The following is a 13,731-nucleotide window of genomic DNA, read 5'->3' on the forward strand; positions in this document are numbered from 1 at the left end:
CATTCGGGTTTCTTCCCTTCTCCTTCAATCACTGTTTAATAATTCTTTCTTTAAAAACTAAAAGCAGTTTAGTTGTCAATGCAGATGTTGCCCTGAAGTGGAAGGATACTTCACTTCAGGGCATATCCCTGGAATTGTTTTCAAAACACCAGGGGATTTTGAGTCAACTGGTCTGGGATTGGCACCCGGCATACCTAGTGAAAGACATCTGCCCCCATCTGCCCCCGGCTTCTGTGTAATAGACAAGGGGGAGGTGTATTTCAGCAGCACAAAGAAAGAAAGAAGCAAAGAACAGGAACTGTGTAATCAGGCGCACCTTGATTTCAATAACATCTTGATCTTAGGTTAGTTGTGACCCAGAGCAAGGAACTTAAGCACTCTATGTTCCAGTTTATTCATCTATCGAGTGGTGACAACAGGCCAACATACTAGGAGTGCTGGGAAAATGAGCTGCTATGCCATGTGGTAGCCACCCTGCAGAAAGGGTGGCACACATGACACTTCATTCATGTTACCGCCCTTCCCTCCTCCTTTGCTCATTATTACATCCTAATTCAAATCTTAGCATTTATCCTAACCATAGGAAAAAACAGCTACTTTTATTTCACATCTGCTGAAAACGAATTACACACAGGATCATGAAGTACCATGGATAGGAAAAGTAACAGGTACTTTTCTAAAAAAATTTGGTATGACCTGCATAAAAGGCTGAAATTATTGAAAATGTATCCTAATTTTTAAGACTGAAAAATAATTTTCAATTAAATTTTTTTGTTAAAAAAAACAAAGGTAGGGGCTTCCCTGGTGGCGCAGTGGTTGAGAGTCCGCCTGCCGGTGCAGGGGACGCGGGTTCGTGCCCCGGTCCGGGAGGATCCCACGTGCCGCGGAGCGGCTGGGCCCGTGAGCCATGGCCGCTGAGCCTGGGCGTCCGGAGCCTGTGCTCCGCAATGGGAGAGGCCACAACAGTGAGAGGCCCGCAAAAAAAAAAAAAAAAAAAAAACCAACAACAAAGGTAAATGTTTTTCTGCATCAGCTTAAGCAACTCAATATGCATGTATTTTACCTAACCATGTCCCCACTTGAAATGGAAGTGGTATTTAGCATTTTTCCCCATGATTTTAAACATTTTCTCATCTTTTCTGGTAGCAAATGAGAACAAGTTAAAGTTCTTTTGGCATAGTACAATCTGGCAGAATGATATAATTAGGCAATCTATATTTCACATTTTGCACAAATGAAAATGTATAAATGTTTGGGGTCATATTTACAGATCAAGATAACTATCTGCTGTAAGTTGCTGTAACCATAGCATGGTACCCTCTTTGGAAAACTGAAATTGTAAAATTTACTATATAAGTAGAAAGATTCTCCAACTCTTATGGTTTTCTCCGACTCTTATGATTTGCAAATCTACTGTTTTATGGAGAGAAACACTAAAATCCTAGTTACTGTAATCTCATTAGTCTAAGTTGAAATGCAGCTTTGCGATATTAAGAATAAAAGAATAAGAAAGAACTGAGCAAGCAAGGTATATTTAACAGGATGAAGAATACTTTAAGTATTAAAACTTACACTTTAAGAACAAGGAAATAAATACAAATCTTGTATTACAGATTCATTCCATTTAATTGAGAAATATTTCTCAGTAAATCCTTGTTAGTGGCCCCTGATATTTTCTTTAGTTGAGGGCTTTAAGAGAAGCTCTCTCTTTTAATTTTTAATTCAAACTTTTTAGTCATTCATACTAGCCCTCCATCTCAACTGGGGTAAGTAATTGAAAAATTTCTGTATTCATACCAATCACCAAATTGGATCACTGACCAGTCAAGGAGAGAATGATGGTATTTCTTAATATTTTAAAATGTATTTAGTATATTAGCACTACCTTGCAGTTGGTGAGGAGAAAGGGGAAAATGTTTTAAGTTTGTACAGAGAGCTCAGCTTCTATTTCCCCTAATTTTCCTACATCCTAAAGACATGGTCATACCAGGACTGGCTGCCATTTTGTGATAATGACCATGGTAGGCCAGAGACATGATAACAAGGATGGTGGGTAGGGGCAGGGAAACCTGTGCCCTAATGCCCTTACTCTTTCAAGGTGCATCCTTTTGGGAAAGGAGCAGCTCAGGAAATGTCAGGAATGTTCCAGGGTACAAAGGAACAGGAAGCTGTTTATCATGAGTCACTTAAACCGCTTAGAAAGCAGAAACAAATTGACTTTTAGGAGGGTTTATTTTTGTTGTGTTTTTTAAACAAAAAGCACAAAGCAGTTATCCTGTTCAGAGACCTTTGAGGTTTCTTTTTTTTTTTTTTTTTTTTTTTTTTTTTGCGGTATGCGGGCCTCTCACTGTTGTGGCCTCTCCCGTTGCGGAGCACAGACTCCGGACGCACAGGCTCCGCGGCCATGGCTCACGGGCTTAGTTGCTCCGCGGCATGTGGGATCTTCCCGGACCAGGGCACGAACCCGTGTCTCCTGCATCCGCAGGCGGATTCTCAACCACTGCGCCACCAGGGAAGCCCATTTGAGGTTTCTTAGAAACTGTGATACAGGCTCAGATTTCCAGGCTGGCCAAATAATAATACCCTCCATTCATTAGCGTCTACTGCGCTAGGCACTTTACATGTGTTCTCATTTAACACGTGGGGAGGAGAAAACATTACCCTGTTACATACATTTATTGTGTAGTAAGGAAATACTGTCACTTAACATACTCACATCCCCAGACACACACAAGTAGGTCTGAATTTAGGATTACTAAGCCATGAAGAGGCTATAAAGTTAATACTTAGAGCAGAAAGGGGCTAATGCATCGACATGTCTGGGGTACTGGAAAGGGTTTGGTTTGTACCAACCTGTACAGGCAAAAGATATGCTTTGTTATGATAACTGCCAGCCTATTTTCTAACAAACAGTTTCCTGCCCTGAATGCTATCTGGTAAATGACCACCAACCAACGTTTCAGCAGCAGAAGTAGGGTTATGAAGCAGGTCAGGAGAGAGAGCCCATTGAGCTCGAATCTGAACGATCTTTTTGGCCTTTGGCCTCAGCTCAAACATGTTCCTTTGTACCTCCTGCAAGCAGGCTCACTGGGTCTATTCACCCTTCTGCAGAAAACCAGACTTAAACATCTTAGCTCTATGGTTTCACCTCTACAGCTGGCAAATAATTAGCAGCACTCTCACCATCACGTGCATGGGCTTTTAACTTTTAAATGAACTTCAGATTGATTTTCTTAGTCTAGTCTCATAACAGCCTTATAGAATATAATAAGACATAGACCTTTTAATACTGAGAATGGGTGTCTAATGGAATACTCAATGAAAACACGCAACAGAAACGCAGTTCCAATTCATTGCACGTTACTGCCTCAACGTGAACTGGATGACTAATGCTTTTGATATAAGCCTCATCTCTTTTGTCTTTTTTGCAATCCTGGGAGGTCAGAGGTATCTGAGGAGCTGCATAGCAGCTTGGATGTAGACCCTGATGCCTCGAGTGTGCTTGTTCATTTCTTTATTCCTCCATTCACCCAATCAACAGATATTACAACCCCTAGTACCTGTGAGGCATATGGCAGAAACCAATGAGTGAAACAAAGACCCTTGTCCTGGTGGAATTATATTCTAGTGAGAGAAACGAACAGCACACACACACACACACACATACACACACGCACGCACGCACGCACGCACGCGTCCGAAGACAACAGTAAATCATATTGTTAGAATGTGATTTGTATTATGGAGAAAAAGAAAGAGCGAGCAGGGTTAAGAAGAAACAAGAGTGCCGGGGAAGAAGGGGGGGACACTGCAGCAGTAAGTAGGTGGCCGGGCTCAGTCTAATTGAGAAGGTGACGTTTAGACAAAGAGCTGAACCTTACTTCCCAGTTACCTGCTGAAGAACAGGCAGATGAAGAAACTACCACAGAGGCCTTTGGAAGTGAGTATGCCTGGAAACTGGAAAATTCCAAGATGAGCAAGGTCTGTGTGACCACAGCAGAGGAAGCAAGGGAGAGAGGAGTGAGACAGGCAGAAAGGAAATGCGGACAGATCATGGGCGGCCTTGAAGCCACGGTAAAGGCTGTCAGGAACCCATGGGGGTTGTTTTGAGGAGAGAAAAATGTGATGTGATGTGTCTTAAAAGGATCGTTCTGTCTGCTAAGGGACAAAGCAGAAGGTGATCTTTTAAGAGTAAAAGATGAAGATGAGGATGGCTTGGAAAAGTAGCAGGAAGTTGGTAAGGGGTTCTCATGGAAGGTAGCCCCCAACACCCACACAAAGAGACATGAGAAAGAGCGCAAATTTACTTTTTTTTCTTCTCACCCCAAAATGCTGTTTCCTAAACCAGAGGGTAACCAGATACTAAGGGAGACATTGTTTTCCCATGTTGCTGAAGGTTCATTTCAGTTTTGATAATGATGCATCAATGCCTGTCACAACATTTCCACTTCACACTGTAATCTCCTCTCTTAGTGTCAGGCAGAGCTCTATCTTTTGTGGGGTGAGGATATGGTGGGAGAGAGGAGCAGATTTGCTTTCAATCTGTTAGCGAACCCTCGAGGTGCACCCAACGTTCCCGCCACAAAATATGCCACCATCATTGGCGACATGGTGCCAATGAAACCTTTTCATTCCTGTGTTTCCCCCAGAAAATGTAATAATTGTAAGGGGCGTTACATCAAATAAGGTAAAGACGGCTATGGTCTTAGAATGTGGGAGAGAGCACTTTTTTGGCACAGATGGAGAACCTCCGTATCAGGGACACCATCAAATTTAACTACAAATGCACCAAATGCTCGCTTTAGTTCTGATTCTGTAATCACTGCATAGTTAGTGCCCCTTTCCTATTCATATTAAAGACAGCAAGAACGGGGTGTCAAAAGTAGGGACATGGTGAAAAATTGCCGCTATCATTTTGATATCCGTTTGTTTCCTCAATCTCTAGGGTGACATATAATATTAAGGTCATAACGGGCTCAGGATGCAAAAGGAGAAATAACCGCATCTTCAAACAGTAACAACTATGACTACCTCTCTAAACAGAGGCCATGAATGGCATGTAGTCAATATACTAATGTTAGAGTCTAACAGGAAAATTTGGTTGGTCTCCTTTCATCAGCGAAAAGGCAATTTATCTCTATAGCATTGACAACAGAAGATAAAAGTAAATGAAGACCCATACAGTCATTGCCTCATCATTGAAAATCCTATTTTATACAGAGCTAGCAATGCTGTCACATGAAATGGCTGTGATTTATATGATGGGTGGCAATGAGGATAATTTATATATAGGAAATGCAAACCTGTAAAGGAAGATTTGATGCAAAAATGTCATCTCTCCACACGGCAGAACTTATAGACTGATACCCCAACTTTAAAAAAGAGAAAAATATGTCTCTCCATTTCTCTAATTGCAAAATAACTAAGATCCCTCATGCATTCTAAACTCAAGTATTTATCAAGTCCCAGTTAGATGAGACATTTATAATGTGGAAATAGTCTGTGATCCTTACATGTGGTACCAGACTCTACAAAAAAAAGAACGAAGGCCCTTTCCCCTGACATGCCCTTGTAACACACTTATTTTATAGTCAGTGCAGTCATAGTTGGCAGACGTCTTATCAATGCATCGTGTGGACATAAGGTAATAAGAATGTAATCTATGCTGCATTTACTCTAGTCAAGCTACATTTCTTTTTTATGTCTTATGGACATGTACTGATGTGGGAATTTTGTCAAATATGTGAAATGAGCATGAACGAGTCAATGCTGGTGTTACTTTTATTAATGTCTATAGCCTATTTAGCACAATGCACCAAAATGTAACAGCAACTTCAAGTCTGAATCTAAAAACCATATGAGAGGGCAATCACTGGCACCTAGGATGTCTTAACCTTCAGTTATTGTTTTCTGTCAATTTGTCAGAGCTATGCTCTATTTCACTAATGGTGGCTCATAAAGGGCTGACCTGCCACCATCACTTGATGCTCAACAGATGAGTTCAAAAAGCCAACATCTTCAGTATTGCCCACTTTCATAGAGACTGTAGCCATAAAAGCCACATGGAACTGTTAACCTCTCTGGAGGTCTTAAGGATAAAACCAATTTCATTCTACTCCAGGCTTCCACAGCCATGTTTCCCTCCACTGGTGCATTTTAGTTTATATTGTTATTTAATTCCAGCACATACTTGAGTCTCACATTGATAAAACCGCCAAGTTATTGAAAGTAGGGTCTCTGGTTTAGTTTGCTGGTGTCCCTTGAAATACCTAGCTTAGTACCAGCATGTCCCAGGCTCAAAAGTAACAGCTTTATTAAACCAGGGGTTGGCCTGCTGGTCTCTTTTGGTAAATAAGGTTTTATTGGAACACCGCTGTATCTATTCATTTACCTATTGTCTGAGGCTGCTGTCACACTTACAACTGACGAGTTGAGTACTTATAACAGAGACCATTTGGCCTGTGGAACCTAAAAAAAATGGACTCTTTGGTCTTTTACAGAAAATTTTTGCCAACTCTTTTATTAAAGTATCTCGTTACTCTTCTTGGGAACTATTGTAGCTAAAGAACAGAGCATATACATAATGAGCAGTTTTTACTGTTCTTAGTAAATGAACTTTCTTCTTCTTTTTTGTTAAATGCTGGTTTGCTGAGCAAATCAATTCTTTTCAATCTTCGGGTTTTTCACTATGGTAGCTTGGTGGGAAAAAAAACCCATTCCTTTTATCCTGACAATTTCTGGATACAAAAGATATGGCTTCTCATACTTGTCAATGCAATAGATTGTATTGGCACTGATGTGACATGTAATTTAATGCACCACCGCGTCTTTTAATTGTTTTTAATAATGCCTGGCAGTTTCATAAAAATATCAGAGTTCTATTAGTAGCAGAGAATGTGTTAACGGGAACTAATATTTGCTCTTTCACAATCAGAAGAACAAGTATAGTTAAGAACAATGATTCAAGTCTGCCTAAAGACTAGATGGCCTTGGTATTATGACAGGACACTGCAACTCTGGGACGAAGGTGGCACATGCCATTCAAAGGACACACAGTACGTTATTCACAGTGCCACAAACTCACTGCAGGTAAAGGGGTCAAAGTCATTGGTCATTCTCTTTGGCCAGACCCCTTGGTGCAGTTGGCCGACTTGAAAGTGGTATGATGCTCTTTGAGATTAAAAGCATGTGTTTGCCTTTGGAGATGCAATCTGATGGGAAGAACACTAGGGGAAATAAAGATCATACTCTCATGATGTTTATGTTTGAAACATAAACTTATCAATAAATATTTCTGTCGTAAGCTTATTGCTCACAAACACTGCACTGGACCAAGTGAATGTGAAACCTTTGTATCATCCTAGCCCAAATGGGCAGACACAAAATTCATGTCAGAAGCAACTCAAGTTTCATAAGATTTTTAATTCCAAACGGGAAAGGGATTTTTTTTTAAAGGACTCAAATCCATAAATTTATGAGTAAAATGAAAGCTCTTAGCCTCATGTCTCTACCCTCTCTACCTGTAGTTTAGATTCTTACCTATGATAAAAAAACCAAAAACATCAAGTGTCCCGTAAAATTGCAATACTCAAAATCGGTTTTTATGACAAAGATTTAAAATCTAGGAATGTCTAATTATAATAAGAAGTCTTGACAGGAAAATGATTGTATTTATAATGTAGAACACCACATATTTTCTCCACACAAGCAATCTTATTATCAGTTTAACTGAGGAGCTTTGTCTAGCTCATTTCACATTTATTATTTGACCAGAAGCAACTCAGACTGAGAAACTTAGAAGACCGCCCACTTTTGTGAAACAAGATGTCCTCCGATTAGCCCTAGGTTGGTGAAGCAGCCAAGGGCAAGCCCCAGCTGTCTCATCAAACGGGCTCGCTCACCTCTCTCAGTTTGGCTCATTTTCTCCAACGCCAGTCTGCTATCTGCGTTTGACCTCCAGATGACTATAAGTTTTTCAATTCAAATGTACAGCTTTGCTATAAATAAGAGAGCAGAGCTGCACAGGCTATAAATAACTAGAAATTATATGCTTTCTCTAGTCTGTTTGTACTAGCATTGCAAAACCCTTCACTTTCTGTGATTGAACAGTCTCTGTAGGAAGACAAGAAAATACAGCTGCCAAAAATCACCCTCACCCTCCTATAGTGAAAAGGTGTCATGATCCCACACACACTACAAGTAGATGGAGAAAATTACCAGGAAAGAGAAAACTACAAGAGATTGTCAATGTCTGTTTTGAAGAGTTGAGGACACAAGGACCTCACGAAAATAAATTTATCGAGTGATGATGTTCATTCCCAGTAATTAATAAAAATAGAAAAAGACAATTCTTTCATATGCTTACAAATGATATAAAATGAAACAAAGTAAAAATAATGACTGTTTTGTAAAAGGGTGGGAAAGATTTAATTTACTGATACACACTGTATTCCTGGCATTTAGGAAAAAATGTTTTTAATATCTGTCATCCACTTCCCATGATTTTCTGTATTCTTAAAATGTGCTTCTGAAGCTCAAATATAATTTTTCTAACCGGGAAAACAATATCAGAACCAGATAGTTGGCCATTTGGAGTGCAGGGCATAGCCACACATGTCATTTAAGTTTCAAACCTGGTCCTGCCACATTTGTTGGAGGGGGACAAGTCACCAAGCTCTTGAAGCCGCATTTTCTCGTACGCACAAAGGAAATGAGGAAAATGGCCACAAAATATTCTTGAGAAAAAGAAATGATCTATGAAAAATGCCTCGTAAAAATGTAACACGCCATGCAGCTCAATGTACTATCAAGCCCACAGTATAAAATCTAGACTTCTCCTTAGTTCTTCTATGTCTGCCCACTTGCCATACTTTCAACTATTGTTTATCTTTTTAAACAAAAGATCGTTAGCTTCATCAATTGTGAGACTAGGTTTTTTTTTTTCCAGGATGATATAGATAAATGCTAATTTTCACTATACCTAAGCTACAACCGAAATTGTGTCTCTTCCCCCAGTAACCATAAGCATCCATAGTATATCTCATCCCTAACCTAATGCTGGAGGAATCTATTCTGGGATATAATCCACATTTCAAAATGAGTATTTGTGTGTTTGACAACACATTTTTAAACAAAGCTAGACTGATAGGCCAACTGAAATCATCACAATGCACAGATGTTATAAGGTAGGTTGATATAATATTTCTTTATAGGAAGCTCTTTCCCTACATCTTAATGATGAAATCAGAAGATAGGCACTTCCGTCCCACTAGTATGCATTCAGGGAGGGGACGGAGAGGTCTTGACTTCTAAAAGCGACTGTTTACTTCCTAAAGCGTAACAGCTATCTTGAAATACACCCAACTGAAGCCTTCGCATATGATATTGGTCCATAAAGTTAGTACAATGCATGCATATTAAATATTTTTCTGGGAAACAAGTCACTTAGACACACAGGCTTTTGCTAAATCGTGCCATCTTGTGAGCTTTAGGAAATAAAATAGTGATGCCAAATAAAACACAAAATAATAATATTTTATAGAACCACATGAAATAAAAAGGAAACTGATCAGAAACAGAAGAAGCTTAGTCAAAGCTCTTAGCCCAACAGTGGAAGCTATCTGGCAAAATTAGACGTAATTACAAGCAAGGCAATGGAAATAAACATTTGGTTAAAAGACAGGTGTTCAAGAAACACAAAACCATGCAAAGGTGAGGAGGCTGGAGCTACAGTCCAGCCATGCAACGTACTCCTCCCTCTCCTCCCCTCCCCTGAGTGAATGACAACATACGTTTAACAGGATCTTGGGGAAGAGGTTCCTGGGTGGTCTTGAGTAAACTTTGGGACACTATGGAGAAAATAAGAGAACATAACTAAAAACAAAAATGGAAACATGGGAATGATGGATGAAACTCACTCACACGATTCTACTGACCGAAGGAAATAACAAAAACGAAAACATTGAATTAAAAACGAAAACTAAACAAATATCCTGAGCTTGGGCCCCAGCATGGAACCACGGTAAACACACACACAAGATATATTTTTCCACAAAAACATCTTGGGTTGTGGATATTCTGTCTCTGATAGTACATCCCAATACCCCGTGGAAGGATTTCTTGCCCCCATCTCCCTCCTTAGTGCCAGGATCACCAATTCCCAGCTGTCCCGTCTTCTTGGTATCTCTATTCTTTTCACTCATTCCAAGGGCAGCCCTGGCCGTCAGCTCTGGCTACTGATTGAAGCTTTTACTCTCCACTTACATCTGTCCACTCTTCTCACTGGCCTTCAGCCTCCCGTGTTTGCTCTCCGGATACATTATTCTATAACCCACCTCCCCTGAAATTACTGACTGTTTGTCCATTACACCTTTGTTGGGAGCATCTATCTTTTGCAAATTTCTTGGCAAAGGGTGTGCCATCCAGAGCACCTCTAGAGACTCCATCTGATCTGTGGTGGCCATCGTTCTTGCTCTCAGTCTGAGTCAAATCAAACTAATCAAATGGAGAGGGTGTGCAGTGAGGGTAATAGTGAGATTTTGGGGGGGGGGGGCGGAGGATAATTTTTAATTTTTTTTTTTTTTTTTTTGGCGGCACTGCGGGGCATGCAGGATCTGAGTTCTCTTGACTAGAGATTGAGCCTGCGCCCCCTGCAGTGGAAGCGCTGCGGCCTAACCACTGGACCGCCAGGGAATTCCTGATAATTTCTACTCCTTGATGCAAATTCATCACTGCTAATAACTTTTAAAACCCTCTTTCTTATTATATATATATGTATATATTTGTATATATACCCACACATACATATTTATATTTCAAAACATAAATCCACCCCAGGGAAAGGGAGAAAAAAGTTGGAAATCTGCCAGGAAATCTCCCCCAGCAGTGAAACCAGCGAGAATCATTATAACAAAAGCCCTTTGTTTAAGAGGCTCCTGGCAACAGAATCCGCCATTGTCCTCCAAGTTACCCGACCTAATTAACCTTTTTGTTTGAAACTCAAGAAAGGAGTCTTTTGAGCTGGAAGCCACAATCTTCCCATCAGAGCCAGAAAAGGAGCCCTTGGGGTTACCAGTTCCTAAACCTGTTCTCACACAGGGTAGAAGGGGAGTCATCTCTCACCCAAGAGACCAACAGGAACTTTTCCAGTAGATTCCACTTAGATACTGGGCTTCACAGTAGAAGGTGTTGATATTGCAGACCCTTTGTTGTTTAGCTTAATCTTATGATCACACTGGAAAACAATTTATATAATCCCTGGGAATCCTAGGCAGGAAATGGTGGCTGTCACTCTCACCCAGAACAATGGGAAAAAGGCAGGAATCTCTCAAAAGAGAAAAGCGTAATTATTGAGTTTAACCTTTAATTTATCAAGTTGAGTAACTATTCCTTGAGTAGCTCACACTTCCTTCTAGTGGAATAGATAGATAGATACATAGGTAGGCAGGTAGTCAGGTAGATACATAGATAGATAGACAGACACACAGGCAGATAGATAGACAGACAGATAGATAGATAGACAGATAGACAGGGGATTTAATGTGAAAGGCTGTTAAGAAGAACAGAGGTCCCAAATGTTTGGTACGTTACCTCTGGACAACTATCTCTGTGGAAATAGTTTCAACCTGCATTTAAGTCATCATGACTTCATATATTTATTCCCCCTGAGTTATGAAAAACTTAAAGTGGAAGAGAAAAAGGCTTGGAAAATTATATTCCCTGAGCCTTAGTCACTGAAGGCTTCTAACGCTAAGTGAGGAGTTTTCTTCTGTCCACTCCAAGATAAGACACAGAAACCCGCCATTGCAAATGTCCCTGTGTGAGCTCAGGTGCCACCCGGGCATTTCTATCCTCTGGCATCTCATGTGCATGTGCTCAACTCAAGCCCATTCCCTCGCCACCACAATAAACGTCACGTGTTATGAAATGATACTCATCACGCCAGTATGCCTTGCCAGTGGCACGGAAGCGTCATCGGCCAGGCTTCCGGTGGTAATCCTTATTTGCACGTGGAGTGCACATGCAGAGGCCCGAACACAGAGGTACACGGACAAACACGGAAGTATACATTTGCAGAAACAGCTGAGAAGACAAAACAGCAACTCCAGCTTGGCTTAAGGAGAAGCACTCGAAAGTCCCTCGAGACTGCAAGACGGGTGCACCACAGCTAGTACAGGAACACACTCACAGCCATGCTTTATTAGAGAAAGACGGAGATGTGTGCTCATGGCTGAACGCCCTGGAGGAGATGCCCGGCAATTAGAGACATTGACAGAAACGTGGTTAGTGGTAGCAACAGACCCATTCCCGAGAACCAGGAAGACCGTCGGAAAACCAGTCTGTTACAAAGAGCAGAGTCAGTGGCGAGAAAGATGAAAAGGTGGCCAGGCTGCAGGAAGGTCCACTTACTGACGCTGCCACACACGGCCATGCAGTACTCCTCTGTGTCAAAGTTGTTTCGGTTGCCGCCACATCCGCCGTAAAAGAACGGGGCGCACTTCCCTTCAGTCACATCAAAGTACCAGCGGGAGATCATTGCTCGGCATGGCCCCGTCTCGGCTTGTTCAGAGCACACCTCTAATCAGAGGAGATGTAGGGAACCACATTTAGCATGACAAGGTACGGCTGGCGGTGCATGTACACACGTTTACTATTCTTAACGCGTTAGTCCTCCCAGTGGTAATTGGGCTGGGTTTATCCGGCAGCATGTGACAGACATCTACTGAGGAATTCAATTATCTACCAGGACTTTAGAATTACTTCTGAAACAAAGCAGTGCATGCTCGTCTTGTTTAATGAGTGTAGCTCTCAGTAGTAACAAAAGGATTCCAGCTAGAGGTGAACAGACCTTTTCGGTGCTTTCAGATTAATATTAAATGCCTGAAGATGTGTGCACATCAAAATATTTCTTCCCTATAAAACATAAACTTCTCTTTTAAATAATTTCAAGGCAACTTTAAAGGTTAAAAGGATTATGTCTGGTTATGATGCAAAAAGTTTCACCTGTCACAAACACCTGATTGTTTTCCTTGAATGAATTATGACTGCCTTGACTTAAAGTATAAACTGATTATACATATCCTGAATGTGATCCAGTTTTCAGAGAGACCCAGCCTGTCCACTGACTATATTTGAAAACATACACAAAACCTGTGAAAGTGACTTTAAGTCGATTACGTTAACTCTAATTAAAGACAAATTTTTCTTTGAATATTCGTCTGTCCCTTGGCCAAAAATGTTTCAAATAACAAAACACGGTCAAACGACTCCCATTTGTTAATACATACCATACATTGTTTTACATTATAACACAGCTTACCTGTCAACATGCCTCGCCACCCTCACCCAAATCAGGTGCACAGTCCCTGATTGACTGACAGTGTAGCAACCTGCAGGATTCCATTCGTAAAGGTACTGAAATTAGAATTAGAAGTCTACCTCCCACGTATATTCCATTTTTGTTAGAAGTAAAAACGATTTTCCTACTCGGTTTGCGTCCCACCCTAGCTAGGCTTACAGAGATGCTTCTGATACCTCAGTGCACTCAGATGTCTTGCTTATTCTTAGTTTTACTAACATGCCAGGGAAAAGCAACCTTCTTCTAAAAGACAAAAATCCATGCATAACCCAGAGCTTCCTATTAGGAATATTCAACAGACTGTTCTAGAAAGAGTCATCAATCAATCACTCAAAGACAAAGATCCACAATGTTGATGTAAAAGGAACTACTGT

At 40.8% G+C, this 13,731-nt stretch overlaps 1 protein-coding gene across 8 annotated transcripts in view; it reads right to left on the reverse strand.

Annotated features, from left to right (window-relative positions):
- Positions 1-13,731, reverse strand: part of APP (amyloid beta precursor protein) — a 283,850-nt gene that overhangs the window by 92,087 nt on the left and 178,032 nt on the right. For 2 of the 8 annotated variants that reach the window (XM_059065309.2, XM_059065308.2), the window contains exons 7-8: positions 12,409-12,576; positions 9,792-9,848 (exon numbers count right to left, since the gene is read on the reverse strand). The exons of 2 other annotated variants lie outside the window; for them this stretch is intronic. In XM_059065309.2, the coding sequence (XP_058921292.1) occupies positions 9,792-9,848; positions 12,409-12,576 (225 nt within the window). The remainder of the gene's footprint in view (positions 1-9,791; positions 9,849-12,408; positions 12,577-13,731) is intronic. 4 more of the 8 variants (XM_059065310.2, XM_059065311.2, XM_067034956.1 and 1 more) reach the window with 2 other exon arrangements.

This window comes from Kogia breviceps, chromosome 5 (assembly GCF_026419965.1).
Source record: "Kogia breviceps isolate mKogBre1 chromosome 5, mKogBre1 haplotype 1, whole genome shotgun sequence".
In the NCBI taxonomy this organism is placed as follows: Eukaryota; Metazoa; Chordata; class Mammalia; order Artiodactyla; family Physeteridae; genus Kogia; species Kogia breviceps.